General features: G+C 40.9%; 1 protein-coding gene across 2 annotated transcripts in view; it reads right to left on the bottom strand.

The window, feature by feature from the left end:
- VPS53 (VPS53 subunit of GARP complex) overlaps positions 1-25,795 on the bottom strand; it is a 229,844-nt gene that overhangs the window by 5,410 nt on the left and 198,639 nt on the right. For both annotated transcript variants that reach the window (XM_033921549.1, XM_033921548.1), the window contains exons 18-20: positions 18,690-18,838; positions 8,253-8,322; positions 1,050-1,187 (exon numbers count right to left, since the gene is read on the bottom strand). In XM_033921549.1, the coding sequence (XP_033777440.1) occupies positions 1,050-1,187; positions 8,253-8,322; positions 18,690-18,838 (357 nt within the window). The remainder of the gene's footprint in view (positions 1-1,049; positions 1,188-8,252; positions 8,323-18,689; positions 18,839-25,795) is intronic.

Genomic DNA, 25,795 nt, shown 5'->3' with positions numbered 1-25,795 from the left:
GTCAGCCAGCACCTCTCCTCCTCCCCAGCGTGTCGCAGCACACCTGAAATGTCAGGCAGCATACAGTTTGCAATAAACTGTTCTAAGCAGCAAGATTTCTTACTGAGAAGGGTTTCACAGCTTTTCAAACCACCTGCATGTGTTTCCTTGGGTCACTTTGCTCTTTTCTCCTCCTTCCTACGGTCTCTCCTGGGTATACTATTTCTTTTCAGAGGCATCCATCAAATTAAAGACCTTGCTAATATAAGTTTTTGAATCATCAGTTCATAACTCTCCTAAAAGACAGCCTCTTTGCATTTCTTTCCTTCACAAATGCTGAAATACCATTCAAAGAGATTAAAATGCTAAAGCGGATAGACCCCGATCACCCCTTGCTTTGACTGCCAGTTGGAGAGACCAGCATGGCATCCAATGGGTAGAGGTATGGTCTGAATTAGAAAAGCCCCCAGGAAAAAAGATCTAATTCTGGTGGGGCAGCGACTAGAAGCATGGAGTCAGCCTTGGGCAAGAATTCTCTCTCCTTGTTGTTCCCGAGTTTTAGCATTGGCTCCATCACTAACTTCCTTTAGAAATTCATTTTATCTACCTCTATCCCAGTTTGCCCAGCTTTTGCTGGCAGATAACAGTAATCATGTTATTTTGTACTCTCTACACACAGCGTGAGGTTCAGAAATGTGCCGCCAGTGACAGATTGCACATCCATTTCTGAAATATTCTAACAGTAAAGCATGGTGCCATTTACAACGTGAGAAAAAGGTTTTTCTTCTGCCTAAGCAGGCATTTCTGAAACTGGTCCAAAAACTATGTTGCTGTTTCCATCTCTCTCTCAACATGAGCTGATGCTGCATCCTTGTACCAAGTCACCAACTAACTCCAGGTGACTTTAGATGGGTCGATTTTTTGCATTTGAACCATAAACAAACATCCCCCTCCCCATCCCCAATACACAGACACACATGTAACAAATCAAGTTTGGAGCTTACTCCTATCACAACTGTGTATAACCCGCTTCTAAGTTATTTCAGAATGCTTAGGAACGCTTGGCTCACCTTTAGGATCATTTCGGCTCGTGTCATACCCTTCACCACAATCTTGGTATAACTGGCAGGTGCTTTCCTCACTAGCTGAGACCCAATGGAAGGAAGATCCAACAGCACTGTCTTCAGGGAATGTGTGTCCAAGAGCAGCTGCCACAATTACACAGAGAAGAGGGAAAATCTTTCTTTTACATATCACAGTCAAAGACAAAGGCCCGGGGCACTTGGTATTAAAAGGTGTGGGGGGAACACATTGAACTATTAAAACAACGGATGATCAAACACTGAACATTCTCCCCTGTGCTTTCTTTTATTTCACTTTCAGTATCAAGTTATCTAATGAACCCTGCATAAGACACATTTGGATTTTGTCTGTTTCATTTCTGACTAGGGGATGAATACTCTTCTCTCTCCGTATTCGCTGTGATAGGGGATTAACATACCCGCGAATACAGAAAAACCGCGAATAACTTTTTCATATGTTATTCGCTGTTTTCTATTAAAAGCCATCGTGGATATGGTAAAACTGCAAATAACATGGTGGGAGACCTGGCCTGTTCCTGAAGCAGAGGCAAAACACGGTAAAGAAAATGCTGGGAATCAGCGATTTTTTCTGTGCACACTGGGAATCAGCGATTTCTCTATGCAAGCTGATGTAATTTTGGGGGGAGGAGCCAGCAAGCTAAAACCCATGAATAATCGAAACCGCGAATGCTGAAACCGCGAATACAGAGGGAGAAGTGTACTCCTGAGGCAACATTTGCTACACAGAAATTAATGCTTGCTGATAGCAGTGCTATATTCCATGTGCTTTTGAGAACAGGGATGTAGAAAAGCCCTACCCTGAGGGTACTTGGTTGCCATATTTAGCATCTGCAAATGAAGGCTCTGTAATGCTCTCCTCAACAAACAACTGGAGAGCACCAAGCCCTATAAACTGCTAAAGCTTTTAATCGACGAGGGCCTAGGCAACTGTCTAGAGCAGTGCTTCTCAACTCGGTCCTGGAGTACCCCCTTGCCAGCTAGGTTTTCAGAATATCCACAGTGAATATGCATGAAAACAATTTGTATATAGTGGAGGCAGTATATGCAGATCAAGTTTATGCACATTCATTGTGGATATCCTGAAAACCTAGCTGGCAAGGGGGTACTCCAGGACCGAGTTGAGAAACACTGGTCTAGAGCACCAAACGCCTGGGCCAGCACAGAGATCAATGCGCTGGTTTTGGCTTCAAGGGAGTACACTGCCCTCCATTTCCATTCTCTGGTTCTGCATATAGTATAAATGCCAAGATCTTAAATGTAGTCCTGAGACTACTTCCTAAGTGAATTTAGACTGTCAGATGTAGTAGTAGATTGGTTAGCTATTTTTTTGACTAATAGGAAAGACTATGACTAAAAATGAGAATCATTCATTCACCTGGCAGCCACCCAGGGCTCTTCACTTTCTCTGGCTTTATTTAATATTTTCATTAGTAATTCTTTGAGTTCTTTAGGAGACAAGTGAATATTTGTTTTTATATGCTAATGATATTTTTATTTTGATTCCATATCATAATCTAAACCAGATTAATTTGCAGATATCTAATTGTATTAAGAAAATTTAAGTTTGGGCTCGTCATCTTCTTAAGCTAAATGTAGGTAAAGCCAAAGTTCTTTAGTGTAGCACATTTTTGGAGGATATTCCATTTACCATTTCTTTTATGTCATGGTGATTTCTTGGCGATGAGGTCAAATTTCAAGTATTAGGAGCTATTTTGGACCCCACTTTGTCTATAGAACACTAGATTAATGCTCGTTAAGAAAGGTTTTTTTTCAAGCTTAAACAATTTAGAACTGTATGTTCCTATTACTATAAGCATCATTTTGCAATTTTAGTTTTTTAAATACTATCCCAGATTGACTATTGTAATGCTGTTTCCATAGGAATTTCAGTTAAACTGTGCAAAAAGCTTCAACATTTGCAAAATGCATCAGCAAGAATGATTTTTAGATATAAATTTATTTATTCAATTTTCTATACTGTTCTTCCAGGGGAGCTCTGAACGGTTTACATGAATTTATTCAGGTACTCAAGCATTTTTCTCCACTCTAACTACTCTCTGTTCACTCATGTGTAACTTTAAAAGTGGCTTGTTGGGAGGATGCGCAGCTGGCAGTGGTTCACACTCTGCACGTAGCTGACCTGGAAACTTTTTCTCTGACATCAGAGTTGACATCGGAGGGAAAGTTTGTGGGTCAGCCACATGCAGTGTGTAAATCGCTGCCTGCGTGTCCCCCCAACAAGCTGCTAAAGGCAGATGGCGCAAGTGTGGCTCGAACAAGTAAGGGGACACAATCTTTCTGGGACAAAGGAAGAAAGGAGGGGGAGCACGTTGGGGGAGCACGATTGGGGGAGCATGTTGGGGGGAGCACGATTCTGGGACAATGGCTAGAAGGCAGGGAGAGGAAGTGGGCACAAACTTGAATCAGAAGAAAGGGAGGTGGCATGAACATGAGACACAGAAAGGAAGGATGAAGGAAGGGGGCTCTAACTTGGAAAATAGGAGGGAGGGAATAGAAAGGGAGATTTGTGTGAGAGGGAAAGAGATGCTGGCACATGGGAAAAGGAAGAAAGAGGAAAATTGGGCAAAGAGAGAGAGGAGAGAGATAGAGATGCATAGGGAATAGAAGGATGAGAGGGAGAAATGTTGGATATGGTGGTGGAGAGGGAACAGAAGGACAGATTGAAGGGGGAGGAATATTGGACATAGTGATGGAGGGAGAGATGTGGCATGGTGTTGGAGAAGGGTGATAGGAGAAATGGGCATGGGGCTGGTAGGAAGTGGTGAAAAATGATGCACATGATCCGGGGGATGAGAGAGGGAGAAATGTTGGGCTTATGGAGGGACAAACAGAGAGATGTTGGTTAGGGAAGGGAATGAGGTTTGGAGGAGAGGAAGCATGCAGGAGGCAGAAAGATAGAAATATTGGAAGCACAGTCAGAAGGAAGTGCAACCAGAGACTCATGAAATCACCAGCCAACAAGGTAGGAAAAATAATTTTATATTCAATTTAGTGATCAAAATGTGCCTGTTTTCAGCATTTATCTGCTTTCTATATTTTGCACTCTATTTTTCTATAGTTGTTACTGAGATGACATTGCATATTTGAAAGTTATCTGCCTTGACTTCTTTGGAAAAAAAACCCAGAATATAAATGATAATTAACATTTTCTCTGCATACAGTGTACTTTAAAAAAAAAAAAATTGTGCTTATCATTATGTTTTAATAAGATTATATTGTATGCATATGAAAAATGGATGGAAGAAACTGTATAACAATTAATACTATTATTATGGGGGGGGGTCAGAGGCAGAGCTTGGGTGGGGTACTCTGTTGATATTTGTTAGACTTAGGGGGTACTTGGCTTGAACAAGTTGAGAAACACTGCTCTAGACACATTCCCCCTCATAAAATGTCACACTAAGACCCTCTTCTATCAAACTGTGATAGCAGTTTTTAGCGCAGGGAGCCGCGCTGAATGGCCTGCATTGCTCCCGACGCTTACTGAGTTCCTATGAGCATCAGGAGCAGCGTGGGCCATTAAGCGTGGCTCCCCATGCTAAAAACTGCTATCGCAGTTTGATAGAAGAGGGCCTAAGTAAAATACTAGCAAACTAATTGATTACAGCCTCTGTCCTGGCAGGTGACTGTCTGTAGATGCACATAATAAAGTAGAGAAAGCTGGGGGTTGCTGTCCTGGGAATAGTTTAATAGTTTATAAAATTTGATATACCACCCTTCATTTAATGTCGGAGTGGGGTACAGCATCAAAATATCACTCAATAAAAGAATATTACATTACATTACATTAGTGATTTCTATTCCGCCATTACCTTGCGGTTCAAGGCGGATTACATCCAAACTAAAACAAGAATTACATTCAAAATTTGAAGGAATAGAATAAGCGATGACATAAAATTTTTAAGGTAATAAAACGTTGGGTAAAGAGTTACCAACGGGAAGTAGAGGTCTTTAGGAGATAAGAATAGGGTGAATTATGGGGTTTTAGATAACGTTTGGTAGATAGAAGAATATTAGAGCGTACTAAGGGTATAGAGAGTGTTGGATGTTGGGTTGGGATTGGTTGTGCTGGATAGGTTTTATGTGTTTTTTGAAGAGTATGGTTTTAATATCTCTCTTGAAGGTTTTGTAGTTGAAGATAACAGAGTGGTAATTTGTCTGTCCAGTTTAGCTGCTTTGGAGGTTATTAGGTTGTCATAAAGATTTTTTCGTTTGATATTATAAAATACATTTTTCAACTTAAAAAAGAAAAATCTTAAAAATAAGAAATAAAAAAGGAATAGAGATGGTTGCACCTACCTCAGAAAAATCCTCTAATAGCTTTTTCAAAAAGATACATCTTTAGTTTTTTCTTAAAACATGACAAGTAACATTCTTCCTGCATGTTTATTGGGAGATTATTCTGCAGCCCTAGGGCCTTCAAAAAAAACCCCCACATTTTCTCGTAACTACAACTGCGAACTCCTAGACCACAACACCCTTCCTGGTAAATAAATATTTAACTGTGGCTGGTCATCATATAGGGTCTTATGAGCGAGCACTAAAAACTTACAAATAGGCCTTAATTCCAATGGCATACAATGAAATGTACGTACCAAGGTGACATTTTGTACCGTACACAATTTTCAAAGTAAATACTGTGGCAATCCCATGTATGCCACATTTCCATATCTGACTTAGACACAAGGAATGAATGGAGAAAAACATACAAAATGGCTTCACCAAAATAATAATAATAATAATAATAATAACTTTAAATAGAGGCGTAACATATGCAATACCACTCGAGAAACAGGTTCTTCAAAACTCAAATGAGAATCAATGATCACCCTTAAGTAGTGAACTCTAGCACTTCATTTAATCTCACCTTTCAAAAACTGTGGGAGAACCGTCAGCTGAAGTTGAACTATTCCCTTTCTATTCAAAAGCAGTGGACAAATGCATGAAGACAGGTGGAGGAGGTCACAGAGAACCTACAGGCTTTTTTAAAAAATCGGTTCACACAATTTTGATTTCATTTCCTTGTACAAGAGGGCTTCCAATCTAAGTATAAGCAATCTAGCAAGTTACAGGATCCCTGGGAAGAAACGTTTTCCTAGAAGATCATGTCAAACAAAACTGAATAGAACTGCATCCCCCTCCCTTTCAAAACAAAAAGAAAAGGGGGCCTGTTTTAGAAAAGATGAGGTCAATAGTTATTTTTTTTTAGCTGGTTTTCCTATTCAGAATAACCTGTAATCTTGCCATGAGACAGATGCACTGTGCTTTCAAGAGATGCTGCCTCAGTACTGGGCAGACTTGCACGGTTTGTGTCTGTATATGGCCGTTTGGTGGAGGATGGGCAGGGGAGGGCTTCAATGGCTGGGAGGGTGTAGATGGGCTGGAGTAAGTCTTAACAGAGATTTCGGCAGTAGGAACAAAAGCACAGTACCGGGTAAAGCTTTGGATTCTTGCCCAGAAATAGCTAAGAAGAAAAAATTTAAAAATTTAAATTGAATCAGGTTGGGCAGACTGGATGGACCATTCGGGTCTTTATCTGCCGTCATCCACTATGTTACATCCCGAGAACGCACAGGAAGAGCCCTTCTAGATCAGTACCCCCCAAATTTGACTAACAGTTGCTTATTTCCGCCTCTAAAAACACACTCATACAAAAATAGTACAAGGTTCCAAAAGCACAGAAACATTTTGCTCAGATATTGTTTCCATGTAAACTCTTTCTTAGATCCTTTATCAAGCAGCAGCTCTTTAATCAGGCACTCAGAACTTCAATCACCCATCTGGGGGCAACATAACCCTCGCCCAGCTTGTGCTGAAACAGTTGTCTCCAAGTGAGACAGCTGAAATGTTGAAAGTTTATCCCCTCACACAGAAAGCACCAAACAGAGGAGTGCATAGCTATGTCAGACTGGCTCTGATACCGCCAACAGCTGTAATAAGGATTCCTAAAATATGGACACAATATTTAAAATATAAACCTCTTACAATTTTTGGATAATTCTGTCTACTGTCAAAAAAATTCATTTCAGAACAGACAGATTTGACTTTCCCCTCCTTATTATATCAGTATTTCTTTTAATGAGACAGTTTGCCAAAAATCCATCTATACACTTCCAAGTTTATTAAGACTTTCTATTCTGCTATTTTATGGTAAATCCTTCTCGGTGGCTTATAAACTTGCTTTTTCATTTCAATTTGTGAATATCAGAAGAAAAGAAGAAGCTTTCCTGTTTTTTCTCCTTCCCTCACAATGCACACTCTGTGTGCTGGAACAGAAACATTCTGGAATTGTGGATATTGTGCATGACATCAGAAACAGGGAGATGATGGCAGAGGCATTAGAGTGGTATTACAATATGCTCGTCTAGGGCCCTCTAATTTTATTTGAATAACAATGGTGATGCACACCTGCTTAACAGTTCATAGCTTAAATATGGTTCTTCCAATGCGACTACAACAAAATGGAGAAAAAAATACCCAGTGTCCCTTTCCCCAAGAAAACCGGTTCCTACCAGTACTTGGGAAGAAGTCATTCCAAACAGCAAATCTTTCTTCCATCCTCCTACTGGAATTTCAGAAATTTCTTGCCCTTTTCCACTTGGCAAACTAAAATCGGAAATTCTACCACCACCAAGACATGTATGCTGTGCTTTCCCACCCATCAGAGTCTACCACATTTTCCACATGCCACAGACACTGCTAATGCAAGAGGTTGTTAACTTGCTATCACATCATTTTGATTTTCAGGAAAGCAGGCATGTTACTTCATTTCCTCCCCCTTTCTCTTCCTACTCTCCTTCCCTATGGTATCTCTAAGAATTAATGCTCTTAGTCTCGTTTGTGATATACTTTTCTATCAATCATTTGTAGTTCCTTTCTTGTTTGCCTTGGTTTTATTTTGTAAACCAATGTGATATTCTAGCAAGCTATAGCGATATAGCAAGTTTTAATGAATTATAAATTTAAAACATATCGGTCCAACAGGGATTGGATATATTTTAACCAGCTAAAGTTATTTTGAGTTCTAAACCTGGGGCAATAAATTAAAAGGTGGACACAAGACACTGGTATATGGGTCTGCTGAATTGCTCCCAATCGACATGACAATTATGTGGTCGCTAAATAAACAACATGGCAGACCTTTCTTACCTGCTCTGCCCCAACCATACTAATAGGTTTGCATTTGAAGAGATGGTTAATGAACTTGGGAATGAAAGAGCTGGAAGAAAAAAAACCCAAAAAACAAAGATTCACCATTTTGTCCACTGTGTCTGTCATAATTAGATTGCAAGTATGTTACTGCAGCATATAATTAAAGACCCAACATGCAATAAATGAGTTAGATGTACAAGTCCTAACATCGTAGCCATTTAAATAAGAAGGCACATGTAATAGGATTGTAGTCAGAGGGATAGGCAAGTATCTGGTAGTTATCTTAACATGGGCCAGATTTACCTCTAACTGGGGGAAACGTATCCCTGCTTAGCAAGCAGCTACAGAAAAGACCAAATTCGTGATCTAGGGAGCTACACTGCTGCACATGACATTGTGTTCAGACCAATAATCTTAAAACATTAAGGCCCGGATTCTCAACCTAGCGCCAATATTGGCAGCCATCTTAAAAGCTGCCAAATGCATGCACCAGTTTTGGCAGAATATAAAATTTTAATAAACATAAACACCAATGTGAAAGATAGGTGCCGGAAATGTAGGCCAGGGTTTTCCAAGCCTACATTTCCGTTGCTATCTTCATGTGAATTGTGCCTATGTAGGCGCTTTAGGCTGCCTATCACCATTCCCTGTCAAAAAACGACAGGGGAAAAAATGAAATCCAACAATAGGAAGTGTTCAAGGGAAGTGTTTCTAGTGATATAACACCATTCCTGGCATGGCCATGCCTACTTTGGCATTTGGTGGTCTAAAGCACCTACATAGGCATGATTCTGGTGCCGATTCTCTGGGCATTGGTATGCGCCTCAAATCTTGGTTAAAAATGCCATTTGGATGGCGTTTTTAATGGAGGTATGGGCACCTACTGGCGTCTAGAAAATTGGCATCAGCTTGAAAATCCAGGCCTAAGGGCCCAATAGTCAGCCTGCAGCAGGCAGCGGATTCTAAGCTGCTTACAGCATGCTCAGGCTCCGGCATTGAACATCTGAGTATATGCAGTAACCTGGAAATTGACTAGGCACCAGCCAATATTCAGACAGGTGCCCAGTTAGCTTGGTGGCTCTAGGGGCCCTTTTACTAAGCTGTGTTAGGCACTAATGCAGCAAAAATGGCCTAACACTGGATCTGATAAAGGGTTCCACTTAGTTTTGCCAAGTGTGTGTGCTAACCGCATATTAAATACATTTTAAAATCTTTTTGAAGGAGGAGGTGTCAAGGTAGAGAGTGAATTTTCCTGTGCTAATCAGTTAACACATTTGCATTACAGTGTGTTAACTGGTTAGCACAGGGATAACATGGGAGCCCTTTACCGCCTACAAAATAGGTGATAAGCGTTTCCACAGTAATTTTTAAAAATGTCCACGCACTAATGCAACATTGCACAACAGGGCCATTAATGAAACAAATAGAAAATCGGATTTTTATGGTCCTGGTAAAAATGGCCTTAGCATGCAGGAAATCCCACATAATGACCAATTCTTACCTTAGCTTAGTAAAAGGACTCCAAGGACAGGACAACCTTTTTTGTTGTGATATTCCTTACCCCCAAATGACTAGAGTGGAACCCCTGACATTACCTAACTAGTATAAGTACTGGTTAGCGTCCAAGACTCACTAAAGAGGACTTTGCTGTACGAACTGGAATCACACTGGGTGGGAAGGTAGGTGGGCATTAAGGGAGGGAGCACTAGTAAACCACCTGGAAAATAGTCACTTAGCCTTGTTCCTGTACATCAAGGAAGTCAACTTGATTTTATAAAACAGTGGATTTTATTGCATGATAGCAAGTCTGCATCAGAAGAGATTTTTCACCTACATATATTTACAAATAAAACAACAACAAAGGAAATAAGGGAGAGTGTGATGCAGTGGTTAAAGCTACAGCCTGAGACAGACAGGGAAAAATGCTTGAGTACCTGAATAAATTCATGTAAACCATTCTGAGCTCCCTTGGGAGAACAGTATAGAAAACTGAATACATAAATTTATTGGACTAACTCAATGCATTTTATGATTATCTTTCGAGGGTTCATGGGTGGGTAAGTAAGAGACAGAGAGGTGACAAACCCTCCCTCTTCCTCTGAAACTATCACTGAAATGCTTTCATGTTTCCCTTATATCCCCGTACGACTTCGTTTTTGTCATGCATTGTTTTGTTTCCCCAACACTGTAATTTTTATTATGTACATCGCTTAGAATCAAGATTAAGCGATTAATCAAAATTTTATTAAACTTGAAACTTGATATTTGTCAACATTTGCTTGTTCTGATCTGAAGAAAAAGGGGTTACATTTGAAAGGTAATCTTAAAATACATTGAGTTAGTCCAATAAAAAAGGTATTACCTTATTTCCTTTGTCTTTTGTTTTATTTCTAAATTTTACCTTGAAAAGTGGATTGACACAACTATCACACCATTTCACCTAAATATACAATCAGAAAAGCTTTAAACACACCCATACACATATATCCATATAACTAAGCAAGACAGAGCAAACATACTGGAGCCTTTCAGTCTAACATTTAACAGTTTGAATGTGCTGCAAATGATTTCTTTTCATTCACATATCTGGCACTGAAGGGTTCAGCTATTAGATGTTATCTATTGTGCACACTGCCATACAAGGCTATTCAATGGATGTAATTAAACAATATATGAAATACACTAGTCTTTAAACCCATTACATTAACAGGTGCTAGAATAGATGTGTCTGTCTGTCTTTCTTTCTGTCTCCTTGGCCACTGTCTGTCTGTCTGTCTTTCTGTCTCTCTGGCCTCCTGTTTGTCTGCAATTCTTTCTGTCTGTGTCTCTCCCTGCCCCCATCTTTCTTTCTTTCTTTCTTGTTCCTTGGCCGCTGTCTTGTCTGACTCTCTGGCCCCCTGTCTGTTTGTCATTCTTTCTGTCTGTGTCTCTCCCTGGCCCCTTGTTTGTCTCTCTTTCTTTCTGTTGTCTCTCTCGCTGGCCCCTTGCCTCTCTCTGGCCCCCAGAGCAAACCAAGATTGCTGCCTGCCCCCCAGCAAACCCATCCCCCAAAGCAGCCCCTTTTCCCTCTCCCCCTCCACTTCTTTCCATCTGTCTCTCTGTTTCTCTCTCTGGCCCCCTAATTATCTCTTTTTGGCCCCCCCGAGCAAACCAAGATTGCTGCCTGCCCCCCAGCACACCCCTCCCCCCAAAGCAGCTCCCTTCCTGCCGTTGCTCTTGCTGCCGCTCAAACAGCTGTAAATGGAATGTGGCCACAGAAGCACACAGCAAGGCAGCAGGGATCACGGCCTCCTAAGTGCACATGCGTGCTTAGGGTTTTATTATAGAGGATACTACAGTTTGCTTGGTGGGTGTGGTTCCTGCTGTGCTTGGTAGTTGGTGGCATTTTTTCCCCCTCCTGCATTGGATTCTTCCTCTTGAAAAAGAGTAGTTGAAACACTATCTATGTCGAGGAAGTTGAGGGGAGCTTTCAGAAGCCTTTGGATTTTACTGTTTTGGATGTGGCGTGTGTATGGACTATTTTTTGTAATTGTTTATTGGGGACTGGGGAACAGAAGATTCTGCTTGCCAGACAAGACAGAACACCATGGCACATTAACTATTGCCTTCTTGATCAGGAGAGGACATCAGAGAAAACAGCTGAGATAAGTATTTTTTATCTTTTTACTGTTTATTCATAATTGGAGGCAGGGAGAGCGTGTGCAATGATGTACATGTTTTAACATCTTTTTAGCCTGTCTATAGCATTTCTGATGCTGATTTCACTGAGCACACATTTATACTTATCTTTATTTTCATTTTTTTGTATGTGTTTTTGAATTTACTTGAATTCTCTTGTTTTTTGATTATATTGTTTTGAGAATTGAGTTATATATTTAGTTAAAAAAATATAGGGGAAACACCCTCCAGGGATTCAAGACAAAGTTAGATAAGTTCCTGCTGAACCAGAATGTAGGCAGGTAAGGTTAGACTCAGGGCACTGGTCTTTGACCTATGGGCCCCCGCGGGAGCGGACTGCTGGGCACGATGGACCACTGGTCTGACCCAGCAGCGGCAATTCTTATGTTCTCTCGATTGTATTTATTTTTGAACTCTAGAAATAACCACACTCTGTATACACTCCGGAATGAAATAAACCTATATATCTGCTGATCCTGTTTCCTGAACCTAGAACCTTTGCTCCTCAACTCTTTAGCTCTCTCGCTTCCCTTTCCTTGGAAAAAGTAAAGTCGTTTATTCAAGGGTTTCATGTTTCCTGTCTCATTTCTGTGACCCAGCAACAAGAACTAGTAAGTGGCTCAAACATAAATATGTGTCAAAAGACGTCTGAAAGGGAAAAGAGGTAGATAAAGCATCATTTTCTTAATAAAATTGGTATTAGGAAATCACATGGTCTAATTAGTTTTCATCATGGAGAAAAGTTCCTTGGCTTGATCCGAGAAAGATAGCAAGTCTACCCAATTATTTTGCTTACTAGGTAAACAAACTACTCAAATGAATGACAGGCAGAGTATACAATTAGAACATAAGAACATAAGAAATGCCTCTGCTGGGTTAGACCCGAGGTCCATCATGCCCAGCAGTCCGCTCACGCGGTGGCCCAACAAGTCCCGGACCTGTGTAGTAATCTTCTATCTATACCCCTCTATCCCCATTTCCAGTAGGAATTTATCCAATCCTTTCTTGAACCCCAGTACCGTACTCTGCCCTATTACGTCCTCTGGAAGCGCATTCCAGGTGTCCACCACACGTTGGGTAAAGAAGAACTTCCTAGCATTTGTTTTGAATCTGTCCCCTTTCAACTTTTCCGAGTGCCCTCTTGTTCTTTTATTTTTAGAAAGTTTGAAGAATCTGTCCCTCTCTACTCTCTCTATGCCCTTCATGATCTTGTAAGTCTCTATCATATCCCCTCTAAGTCTCCTCTTCTCCAGGGAAAAGAGACCCAGCTTCTCCAATCTCTCAGAATATGACAGGTTTTCCATACCTTTTATCAGACGTGTCGCTCTCCTCTGAACCCTCTCGACTAACGCCATATCCTTCTTAAGGTACGGCGACCAATATTGGACGCAGTACTCCAAATGCGGGTGCACCTTCGCCCGATACAACGGCAGGATAACTTCTTTCGTTCTGGCTATAATACCCTTTTTGATTATACCAAGCATTCTATTCGCTCTCTTAGCGGCCGCTGCACACTGTGCTGACGGCTTCATTGTCATGTCCACCATTACCCCCAAGTCCCTTTCCTGGGTACTCTTATTCAATAACATCCCTCCCATTGTATAGTTGTACCTCGAGTTTCTGCTCCCCACATGTAATACTTTACATTTCTCAATGTTGAACTTCATCTGCCATTTCGCCGCCCATTCTTCTAGTTTGTTCAAGTCCCTTTGCAATTCTTCGCAGTCCTCTGTAGTCTGAGCTCCATTAAATAGTTTGGTGTCGTCCGCAAATTTTATTATCTCGCACTTCGTCCCTGTTTCTAGATCATTTATGAAGATATTAAATAGTAGTGGCCCGAGCACCGAGCCCTGCGGGACACCACTCGTGAGTCATGTTCCCTCTAAGCGGGCAGGTGTTGTGAGCAAACTTTTTTCACTGTGAGCTAAAAATATCGGGCGCCAGTAAGTTATGAGCCAAATAAATATGTTGTCAAAGTTGCTGATACATGAGGACGAGGTATTCAAAGGAATTTTAGGCCTACACGCTAAATTAAATAACGTTAAATAATATTTTTAAGAACACAGAAATTGTAGGGATGAAATGATATCTTAATAAATGTTTTACAACAAATGTAGTTATGTCTGTTACATCCATATGTGTAAACTGTAAATTAAAAACAGTCCAGAAGACAATACGTTTGATGCTTTCAATTTCTAGACCAGTGTTTTTCAACCTTTTTTGGGCAAAGGCACACTTGTTTCATGAAAAAAATCACGAGGCACACCGCCATTAGAAAATGTTAAAAAATTTAACTCTCTGCCTATATTGACTATATATAAAGTAATTCTCTTGAATAGGAATCAAATAAACACAAAGAAAGTATTTTATAATTACTTTATTATGAAATAAAAATTATAAAAATTATAAAATACTTTATTCAGTGCGAAACCTGGGCCTGTTTGGCTGAACACAAAGCTGATATTCTGGCTGGAATGGAAGAAAGACACACACGTAGCTCTTCGTCAACAGCTCTCAGTCTCTCTCTGTATTTGGTTTTTATAGCATACAAAAATAGACAAATATACCCTCCATCCTTTTTATTAAACCACAATAGCAGTTTTTAGCGCAGGGAGCTGCGCTGAATGCCCAGCACTGCTCTTGACGCTCATAGGCTCCCTGCGCTAAAAACCACTATTGCGGTTTAGTAAAAGGGGACCATATTGTAAAATATAGACAGCAGATATAAATTCAGAACTGTGCATAGTAAGTGAAGGGAAGTTTTCATCTCTGGGAATTTACCCAGTTAACTATTAAGTTATTTGGGCAAATTCCTTTGAAAACTGTGGTAATACTGCCTCCACTTTGCTAAATTTAAAATAAAATCATTTTTCCTACCTTGTCTGGTGATTTCTGGTTGCACTTTCTTCTTCTGACTGTGCATCCAATCTTTCTTCCCTTCTATCAGCCTGTATGCTTTCTCTCCTCCACACCTCATTCCCTCCCCCAACTTTTTCTTCCTCTCTCCCTGACCTTTCTTTCTTTTTTTCTGTTTCTCTTCTTTCCTTCTGTTTCCCTGCCTGCCCCCTTTCTTTCTTTCTCCCAGCCTCCTGTCCAGCAGTAACTCTCTTCCCTTCCTCCCCTCCCAGCAGCATCTCTCCGTCTCCCTCTCCAGTAGCAGCTGTCCCTTTTTTTTCCTTGCCCAGCAGCTTCCCAGATTCCTTTCCCTCCTCCCCTCCCAGAAGCATCTCTCCTTCTTCTCCCTCTCCAGTAGCAGCTGTCCTTTTTTTTCCTGGCCCAGCAGCTTCCCAGATTCCTTTCCCTCCTCCCCTCCCAGAAGCATCTCTCCGTCTCCTTCTCCCTCTCCAGTAGCAGCTGTCCCTTTTTTTCCTGGCCCAGCAGCTTCCCAGATTCCTTTCCCTCCTCCCCTCCCAGAAGCATCTCTCCGTCTCCTTCTCCCTCTCCAGTAGCAGCTGTCCCTTTTTTTCCTAGCCCAGCAGCTTCCCAGATTCCTTTCCCTCCTCCCCTCCCAGAAGCATCTCTCCTTCTTCTCCCTCTCCAGTAGCAGCTGTCCTTTTTTTTCCTGGCCCAGCAGCTTCCCAGATTCCTTTCCCTCCTCCCCTCCCAGAAGCATCTCTCCGTCTCCTTCTCCCTCTCCAGTAGCAGCTGTCCCTTTTTTTCCTAGCCCAGCAGCTTCCCAGATTCCTTTCCCTCCTCCCCTCCCAGAAGCATCTCTCCTTCTTCTCCTTATCCAGTAGCAGCTGTCCCTTTTTTTCCTTGCCCAGCAGCTTCCCAGATTCCTTTCCCTCCTCCACTCCCAGAAGCATCTCTCCTTCTTCTCCCTCTCCAGTAGCAGCTGTCCTTTTTTTTCCTGGCCCAGCAGCTTCCCAGATTCCTTTCCCTCCTCCCCTCCCAGATGCATCTCTCCTTCTCCTTCTCCCTCTCCAGTAGCAGCTGTCCCTTTTTTTTCCTGGCCCAGCAGCTTCCCAGATTCCTTTCCCTCCTCCCCTCCCAGAAGCATCTCTCCTTCTCCCTTTCCAGTAGCAGCTGTCCCTTTTTTCCCCTGCCCAGCAGCTTCCCAGACTGATAGTGGTTTTCTCCCCTCCCAGCAGCTCTTCTTACTTCCCAGCGCAGCGATTCACGAAGGCAGCCTCGGGTCCTTTGTTGTGTCGCGCCGCCTCTGAGGAAAGAGGAAGTTGCATCATCAGAGGCAGCCGCGACTCAGCAAAAGCCCCGAGGCTGCCTTCGTGAATCGCTGCGCTGAGAAGTAAAGGAGAGCTGCAGAGAGGGGAGAAAGCCACTGTCGGAGGCTCCCCAAGATCTCTCCGGCCCAGCGCACGCTTCCGATGCTGATCTTGCAGAAGTTCAAATGAGTCAATCTTGCCGGTCCTGCGCTGTGACGAGAAACTTGTGCGCTGCGACCTAATATTTTGTGCGCCAGCGCACGCCAGCGCAGCTTAGCGGGAACACTGCTCGTGACCCTCCTCTGTCCTAGGGGATCTATCTCCATCCCCGTGAGTTCTGTTCCTGTCCCAACCCTGCAAGTTCTGTCCTCATCTGCACAAGCCTTGAACATTTTAAAATCATAAGTATTCAAGGCTTGTGCAGATGAGGATAGAGCTTGCATGGATGGGGCAATGACAGGGACAGATAATGAAGGGAATAGACTTGATAGATAAAGACAGGTTGTTCACCCTCTCCAAGGTAGAGAGAACGAGAGGGCACTCTCTAAAGTTAAACGTACAAACGTAAGGAAGTTCTTCTTCACCCAGAGAGTTGTAGAAAACTGGAACGCTCTTCCAGAGGCTGTTATAGGGGGAAACACCCTCCAGGGATTCAAGACAAAGTTAGGCAAGTTCCTGCTGAATCAGAACGTACGCAGGTAAGGCTAGACTCAGTTAGGGCACTGGTCTTTGACCTAAGGGCTGCCGTGTGAGCAGACTGCTGGGCACGATGGACCACTGGTCTGACCCAGCAGCGGCAATTCTTATGTTCTTATAAGCTGCAATTGGTGCAGAAGTTAAAACCTTCAGACAATGCAACGTGACAAAATGATCAAATGTTCCTCAAGTAGCCCCTGAGATCACCGGACATTATTGTTTGTGACTTTTTCCTTTGGGGGTACGTGAAAGACAGAGTGTAAGTACCTTCACTACCCGAACTATGGATGATCTGCAGAAACGCATCACTGAAGCTATAAACGCAATCACACCGGATAAGCTTTGGAAAGTCTGGTCCGAGCTCGATTATTGCCGAGTAACAGGTGGGGCGCACATCGAGTGCATGTAATCAACAGATACCATATGAAACTTTATGAATTGATGAAACTGTAGCTTCAAAGGTGAAAGAATATTCCAATAAATTTTGGGTTTTGTGGGCACCCTGTATACATACAGAGCTGAGAAAGTTTGCCAGTCCCTTAGGACATGATTAGACCCTAATTTAAACCCTAAAGAAAAGAGATAATCCCACTGAATAATTAACTTAGCCAAAACAGATATATTTTAATTATTCAACACTGAAAAGATAAAACTACAGCACAAAACGGGGAGGTGAGACCTGAAAAAATTTATGAAAGTTAGTAAGGTTAAGCTTTAATTTCTTAAGGTTAAGCTTTAATTTCTAAACTTCCAGATCAGTTTTATAACCTTTTCTGCTTGCTCATGGATTTCTGCCCCTATTATCTGGTAGAGGACACAGGAGTGCATATGGCGTGGCAGCCACAGCATTTTGGTTTTATGCAATACTTTTCACTACTCTTTCAATTTTACTCTGCAAATATTTTAATGATATCCTGTGTTCACGTCTATTGGCACTATCCTTGGTAATATACATCCTTTTCCCCTAATGTGGATTGCGTTCATTTCAGTTGTATATGTCTTTGTTTATACTGGTCAGTCTATCAAATTCAAATCCTGATTTCAGGGACTGAAACTATTAAAGGGAACCTGTGACAAGTTATTCTGAGAAAAGTACCCAATATAGAAAAACAAGGGGAAAATGAATCAACCATAATTCAGGGAAAGATATATAAACAGAGTTGCCCTCTTCTTCTCCCTTTCATTTTATCTTCCAAGAATGAATACTGTAATCTCTTTCTGAAGAGGAGTCTACATGGAAACAGTGTCAAATCACTTACTTGGTAAAAGGCTAGAGAGAGAGAGAAAAACACAAGAACCAAGCTGCAGGACAGCATTAAGTTTTTCAAGCTGAGCTAGCCATACCCTGCCCTAACAGTACATGATGAAAGATCAGCAGCTCCTTCATCTAGCCTGCAGGTCTAAGCTTTCCCTGTCATTTGGATAAAGCTGGACGATAAATCATTCTTTTCCTTTCCAAGGAACACCTGGCCCACTCTACTTTTTCTATAGAAAGTGAATCCTTACCACAAAATTGGATAAAGCAGTTTAAGTTTATGTCTTCTTAAACAAATGCAGCCCCTGGCTTTAAGCCTTTTTTTGTAGCAATCCTTACTTCATTTTCTCATTGGGATTAATGTACCTGAGGTCTATTTTTCCACAAACTCATTTTAGTTTGTTCTTTCAAAATTTGAACCTATTCTTTGATGCAAGCTATAACAGTCTGACAAACCATAGTACATGGCCCGATCCACCAGTGTTCCCTCCCCCCTAAATGCCTGTGGAGCAACAACAGAGGACTGAGGGAACTAAGAGACAATTTAAAATATGGTAGCTTAATGAACTTCTACAGAGAGAAACGGTATAAAACCAACAGGTGATAACTGGCTTTCAGTAAAGTGAAATGTCAGCTACTTACTTGGCAAATTTAATACAGAATTGAGTAAAGTATTTTCTAGTCGAAGCAAGATTATCTCGGATGATAGGTACATTCTGCTTAATGTGAAGGATAATTGAAGTGACATAGGGGCTTTGATCACCAACATGTTCCACGTTTTGCCACTGCATCTGTAACAAGAATATGGAGGAGTTTAATACTTTATTCTTTAGAATGTTCTGCCACTGCCTCTGTAAGGAGGAAGAGACTTGGCAGATAAAGACCAAATGGCCCATCCAGTCTGCCCATCCATTTCATCCACTATTTCCTCTTCTCCCTAAGAAATCACATGTGCCTGTCCCACGCTTTCTTGAATTCAGACTCAGTCATTTTCTCCACCATGCATCTACCACCCTTTCTGTAAAAAAGTATTCATTTATTTTTAACCTGCTTATCCAATCAAATGTAAGCAGTTTGAATAAATACAAGCATAAAACAGAATCAACAATAAATATAACATAAAATATAATTTGAACAGTAATTTAAACAGGAAAACATGTAATTAAATTTTTGTACTAACAAAAAAATATTTTGATGCAGAGGCTAAAGTAGTATAATCCTTACTTTTGCAGCTAAATAGAAGGAGGTATGTGAAAGATTAAATTGTTTCTTAAAACAACTTGAGTGGAGGAACACGTAAAACAGGTTTGTCCATACTATGGGGCCCACGGACCATAAATAGGCCCACCAAAATGCTTTTTTCTGGTCCTTGGAAACTTGGCAATCCTTGTGGTGCTAACACCGGGATTCCTGCTTCCCTACAATGACTCAGCGCTCTGGAAGCTTGAACTATATGGTACCAGAAGTTCAAATTAGTCTTGCTATTTCAAGTCTCATATGAGACCATGAGACCAATACAAATATCCAACACCATATGGTTCAAACTTACAGAGAGCTATGTCACAGTAGGGAAGCAGGAATCCCACCACTTCTTCTGCATCTGAAGCCAGGTGAGGGGAAAGAAATTAGGTGAAGACTGGAGGGGAGTACACTGGGGAAAGAGAGACTGGGTGAAGGCTGGGGGGGATACATGAGAGAGAGAGATTGGATGAAGACTGGGAGGGGTACATGAGAAGAGAGCAAGATTGCGTGAAGGCGGGGGGAGAGGACAATGTACTGTCGTATTATGTACTATTTAAGGACAAGCAAAATATTGACCCTGATTACTCCACAGAAAAGGAATCCAACAGAAACAAAAGACTCTGTGGAGAACTGATGTTCCAGATGTAGGCTTTATTAAAAGTTCAACTTAGTAACCCACATAAAAGTATCTAGGACCCTATCCTGCAGTTATATTCTCTCGAAGAATGCAGAGAAAGGGGTGACAAAATAGAGACATTCAAATATCTTACGGGCCGTATTGAGGTAGAGGAAAATATCTTCTTCCTTACAGGTCCCACGGCAACCAGAGGGCATCCTCTCAAACTCAAGGGTGGAAGATTTCATGGTGACATCAGGAAATACTTCTTCACTGAAAGAGTGGTTGATCGACAGAATGGTCTTCCACATCAGGTAGTTGAGGCCAGTAACGCACTCGACTTCAAGGGACGATGGGATAAACATGTAGGTTCGCTCCAGGGAAATGCTTAAAAAAGAGGGTTCTTGTTGAGGAAGGGTTCTTGGAATGGGTTCGCTCTGGGAAATTCTCAGAGGGGAGGGTTCTTGTTGAGGGAGGGTTCTTCGATTGGGCAGACTTGTTGGGCCCTTTTCTGCCGTCATACTCTATGTTTCTCTATATCCACTGGGAACAATGGACCCAACACAGTCTGTGTTTCGACAATACTATCTTCCTCAGGGGTCCATGTAGGTCCTATGATAAGATCTCATGGATTATGAATTAATCCTAACAAACAGATTCTGTAGACAAGCTTACATTTAAGGTGTCTGTCTCCCATCTACAGAGACGCATACAGACGCTCAAGGCCACCTCTGTGCGAAATAATGACCACGCCCAGCCTTCGGCATGCGCGTTTCCACAGATTCACCTCAAATGCCTTCCTCGCAGGCATCCTTCCTTGACAGCGTTTTTTCTAAAAACGTACATTCCGATTGGCTGCCGGACGGCAGTAGGACGCCTACTACCGCCTAAAATTGAAACGTGCAATTCGAGAATCAGCCCCTAAATTTGGAGCCAGTTTAACTGTATGCCTAGTTGTTTTTATAAGCCAGGCTTGTTAAATGCTTTTTGGACTTCTCCCATTGGCATTCTGCTATAAAATCTGCCCTTATATATCAATGAGAAAAAAAAAAAAAGTTTTACTACAATTGCCTAAAAAGAACTCAGACTGGGGCACACTAAAAGTGTGCATGGAAAACCAATGTGTTTTCTTATTTCATTTCTGACAGCAAAAAGAGACACTTTCTTGCTTTTTTGTGGTATTATTTCAGAGATGAAACACAAAAATGAAATAAATACCAGTTTTTACCCCATCCTTTTACAGATGGGTGAATGCATATAGCAGGTGTGTATGTTACCAGTTGCATGGATTCACTTAATTCATACCCCTGTTTTTTGCTAGCTTTTTTCATGAATGTCCATGAAAACATGAGCATCTACATATATTACCTGAATGTGTAGAACAGCTTTTCACATGCTTAAGTAAGATGCTTATAAAATTGCTCAGTACAGAAAGTTAAGTTCTCGGAACACATAGGAGTATATTCTATATATGTCAGCTAAAAAATCAGCGCTTCTATAAACTGCCTCTGGAGTTCGGCTTGGTTTATAGAATTGTGCTTATCGCCCGCCCACATGACAAACATTTAGAAGCAGGCATTTATGCCAATGAAAACTAGGCCTAAATGCTCATGCCTAAGTTGTGCGCAGATCAGGTACATATTATAATGATGTGTCTTAAGTTTTAAGGATGCCCACAATCCGCCAATGCTCCTCCTTTGTCCATGCCCCCTTTGACACGCACCACTTTATAGAATATACCTAGAAAGTTGTGCACGTGCAACTTTGGCTGCATTATATAGTCAGGAGGATAATGGCTACTGTACGTAATACACACATACGAGTTCCTGGGGGCATATAAAAGACAATGTAGGCCTGGGATCAGCATTAATGCATTTATTTAATGCCGATTTCTACTGGCACACAGATACATGAAGTACCTCAGAGCAAGTGTGACATGAGAACTTTTGTGCTTTCTTCTCCTAGTTCAGTGAATACAAAACAGGGAAAGCACTATCCCAGTACAAGATCAGAAGACCTAAGCCAAGGCAGCTCAGGGGAAACAGGTCCAGGTCAAAGCAAGGAAGAGGTTAAAATAGTTTTTTTTGTTGGATGACTGTTCAGATTCTCACTGACTGCAAGGTGATGACCCTAGTCTGGCTTGCTTCCAGAGAAATTCCTGCCATACTTTTTTAACATGACAGGTACAAAAATGCAAGCTGCTAAAAGAAGATTTTATTTTTAGACTAAACAGTAGCTGTGCTGAAAGAAGCTGAACAGGCAGCCTGAAAAGTCATTAATCGCTGTCCAACTTTGTAAAGCACCGTTCATCTCCAATTCATTTCTCGGGAGTTCCGCCTTCATCCTATATGTTATTCTTGAAACTATGCCAAAGAGTTCTCAACTGATAATGTTAACATGGAAAAGTACAAAATGATAAACAGTCTACATTTCATGTTAACATATATTTGAAATATATTAATTCACTCAGACATTGAAATCATTACATAAATTAATAGCATCAGCTGAACTGCCCAAATACAAATTTCACAAAATCCTACAATGTAGCTATAATGTATTTGTGTTCATGATGTATGAAACTACACTGCAAAAATCACTGCAAAATGAGATATACATCAGTATATCCGTAGATAAGCACATCAAGCTTTGAGCACAAGTAGAACATATGGCAGAAAGCCTTCAAGTTAGCTTGAACAATTCTAAAATCTTTACCAAAAATTCAATTTCTGCAGGAGAGGCAAGATGGCGGCGTGAGAGCAGCTAGGAGCCAGAGTTCCGTCTTACCTTACTTTTCTTAGGATCTTCCGGCAGCGCACTTTGGATTTCCTCATTCGTTGAGGAAAGCTTCATTATGCCCCATAATAAACATAAGGGGATTGTCCGGTTTGATCCACCCCCATACCAGGACAAATTCCGATGGAGCGGTTCCTGACGAGCTCACCGGCTGTAGTGAGTGGGAGAGACCTTCCTGCGGTAGCTCCGGTGGAAGGAGCCATCGGAGCCTTAAGATTTGAAACATCATTGTCTCCCCCGGAAGCCCGGTCACCGCCCAATCCAGCTCAGGACAGTGTTGCAGGAAGGAACGCCGAGGACCCGAGGTGTCCAACGCACTCCGGAAGGGGTTCGCATACTGCCCAAGAAGCCAAGTGTACAACAAGCGGAGGAGCGGGTGTTCTCGACTTCTCACTGGAAACTTTACCAACTTTACTCAGAAAATTTACTCAGAAAATTAGAAGTAGCGGTATTAACATCTACTGGTGAAATGTTCAAACTTGTGAGTAAATTTGATGATATATCTGCTACGGTTCAAAGTATTAAAATGGAATCGGAATCTAGGTTTGACCAGATTAATAAAGAAGTTTCCATTTTGCAAAATGTTTCAGCTACTGTAGTCAAAGATAGACTCCTTTTCCAAAGAAAAACTGAATAGTTGGAGAACTTTAATCGGAGGTTAAATCTCCGTATATTGAATTTCCCCAAGACTGTGTTATCTACTCCACTGGATTTGTTTAAAAAATACTTAATGGAAACTTTAAAATTTTCTTCTGAAATGGTACCTCCAATTAATAAAATTTACTATCTACCGAAGAAGAAAGAAGATTTGCAAGCTAAACAAGAAGTAGCGTAACAAATTGACTTCAATAACCTAACAGACATATTGAAGAATTCAAGTGAGGAGATCGAATATAGAGGAACTTTAGTTGTTGCATTGGTTTTTGAACAGGACTTTAATTCAATAATCAAAGCCTTTTTTCGCTCTCCTCAAAGTGTATTTATGGAACAGAAGATTTGGATTTTCCTGGATGTAACCAAAACAACCCAAGACCGTAGAAAATTATTCTTAGCTATGCGTCAAGAAGTAGTAAATATGGGAGCTGTTTTTCTTTTAGGTTACCCTTGCAAGTATCAAATCAAATTTGCTGGTACTAAATATGTGTTTTATACACCAGATCAGCTATGTAATTTTTTGGATATGAAAAAAATTAATGAAAAAGTGAAATAGGGCTATAATAAGTAAGCTGGAAAGGTCACGTTAAGCCTTTTTCTTTGCTTTATATTATAAATAGATCTCATTATCTTGTTATTACTTGTCTCTCCCAAGATGTAATTGAGGTCTAAGGAAGAGAAATAGTACACTTAAAACAATTTTCCTCTTTTTTTTTTTGACTTAAGCTTTAATAATATTTCTCCTTTTTATTTAAAGTTCTCTTTTATGTTTTCCTGTATAGCTTAAATCAAAAAAATTTTTGTAGATTCATGCTCTGTATTACCTTAACAAGTGGATTCTTGTAAATGTATTTTGAAATGTAAATAAAAATTAAAAAAAAAAAAAAAATTAAATTTCTGCAGTTCCAAAGGATATAAAAGTCCACACTACCCCAATCCCAATCCCATACTATGCAAGTTAAAACATTTACAGTTGACTCAATGGTTTCAGGCTATCATGCAAGAGACTTGGGTCTCACTACTAGACACAATTCCTATTTCTTGGGATGATCAGGAATACTATGGACAAAACTAGTGCTAGATGAACTGGGGTCCAGGGCAGAAACTAAGGAAAGCCCTACCAATGCCAGGAGCTCTGCCTCAGTGATATCACTCAGCTTTACCAAATAGGAGCTTGTGATGCTGGGTCCTACACAATGATCCCAGTTGTTCTGCTCCCCACCAATGTTAGCTCTGGCTGTGTATGCAGTATTTGCAGCATCTTAGGGAAGGCGAATTCCAACCAATGATCCTGATAGGTGGGATTCTCAATACATGTACCCTTAATTTTGAAACAGTGCCATGATCCATGACACCTTACAAAAGGCTGTCACTGCATAAGGCGGAGATTGAGAAAATAGAAAATGGGTAGAAAATAAAGAAAACTCTTGATATTGATGTGAATGAAGGCTCATCACCTGCCAGCACCAACCATAATTAAGACATAAGGCTGAACAATCAGGAGAAAAATCACAGCAAAATACTGTAATAATATTAGATTAGATAATAATGGTACAAATGTCTGCAAAAAGCACTCAGGGGATTTTGCACAATTTTTAATTAGCTTTAAGGTAGAAGTTTCAAAGAAGTTTTTATGCTTTCCAACATATTAGAAAAAATTATGCATAAAGGGTCAAGAATGGCTGGCTGGCTGAAGGCAAATCATTTTCTGGACATTTATAACTAGACAGCCACATCTCCAATTTACTGATCTCAGCACCAAACTACAAAACCTTCAGGAGGGAAATAAAAACCAGGTTGTTCAAAAAATATGTCAAGACAAACTCCTGATACAACCAATAACCTCACTATATCACCAGATTATAAATGTTCCAACCAATAACTTCCCTGTAATCTTCTGGATATGACCAGAATCTCATCCTTTTGTAATCCGCCTAGAAGTGCAAAGTATTGGCGGAATAAAAGAAACTAGTGTAATGTAATGTAATAGGCGCATGAACCAAATTTGGCATATGAAAAAACAGTGAAAAGACAAAACTGAGTTGGAAATGGACAGATCAGACTAGGGGTTCAAATGAAATGAGCTTCCCCTCAAAACAGCCCAATTATTTTCTTTGGGAGAAACAGTTCTAACTTCTGCAGCACAGAATCCTTTGGGACTGAATGGGGGTAGGAAATGTAAATTCCTAAATAAAGATTTATGTTATGTTATTCCTGATTTTCTTTGATAAGTTAAAGAAATCACATCTTACACACAAACAGTATTACAACATTAAGGCTGATAATGAGAGATACAGACACATGCTGGGGAGACAGAGAAGGTTTCATGGACGTATTCCCCGAGTAGGTGGATTCCCACCCTAACTAATAAGTGAACGACTGAAACCTTGAACATCTGGTTTCATGCTAGAAGAAAAGTAGGGCAATAGTGAGAGCTTATACA

The sequence above is a fragment of the Geotrypetes seraphini genome, chromosome 15, assembly GCF_902459505.1.
Source record: "Geotrypetes seraphini chromosome 15, aGeoSer1.1, whole genome shotgun sequence".
In the NCBI taxonomy this organism is placed as follows: domain Eukaryota; kingdom Metazoa; phylum Chordata; class Amphibia; order Gymnophiona; family Dermophiidae; genus Geotrypetes; species Geotrypetes seraphini.
This window is presented reverse-complemented; position numbering and strand designations above follow the sequence as displayed.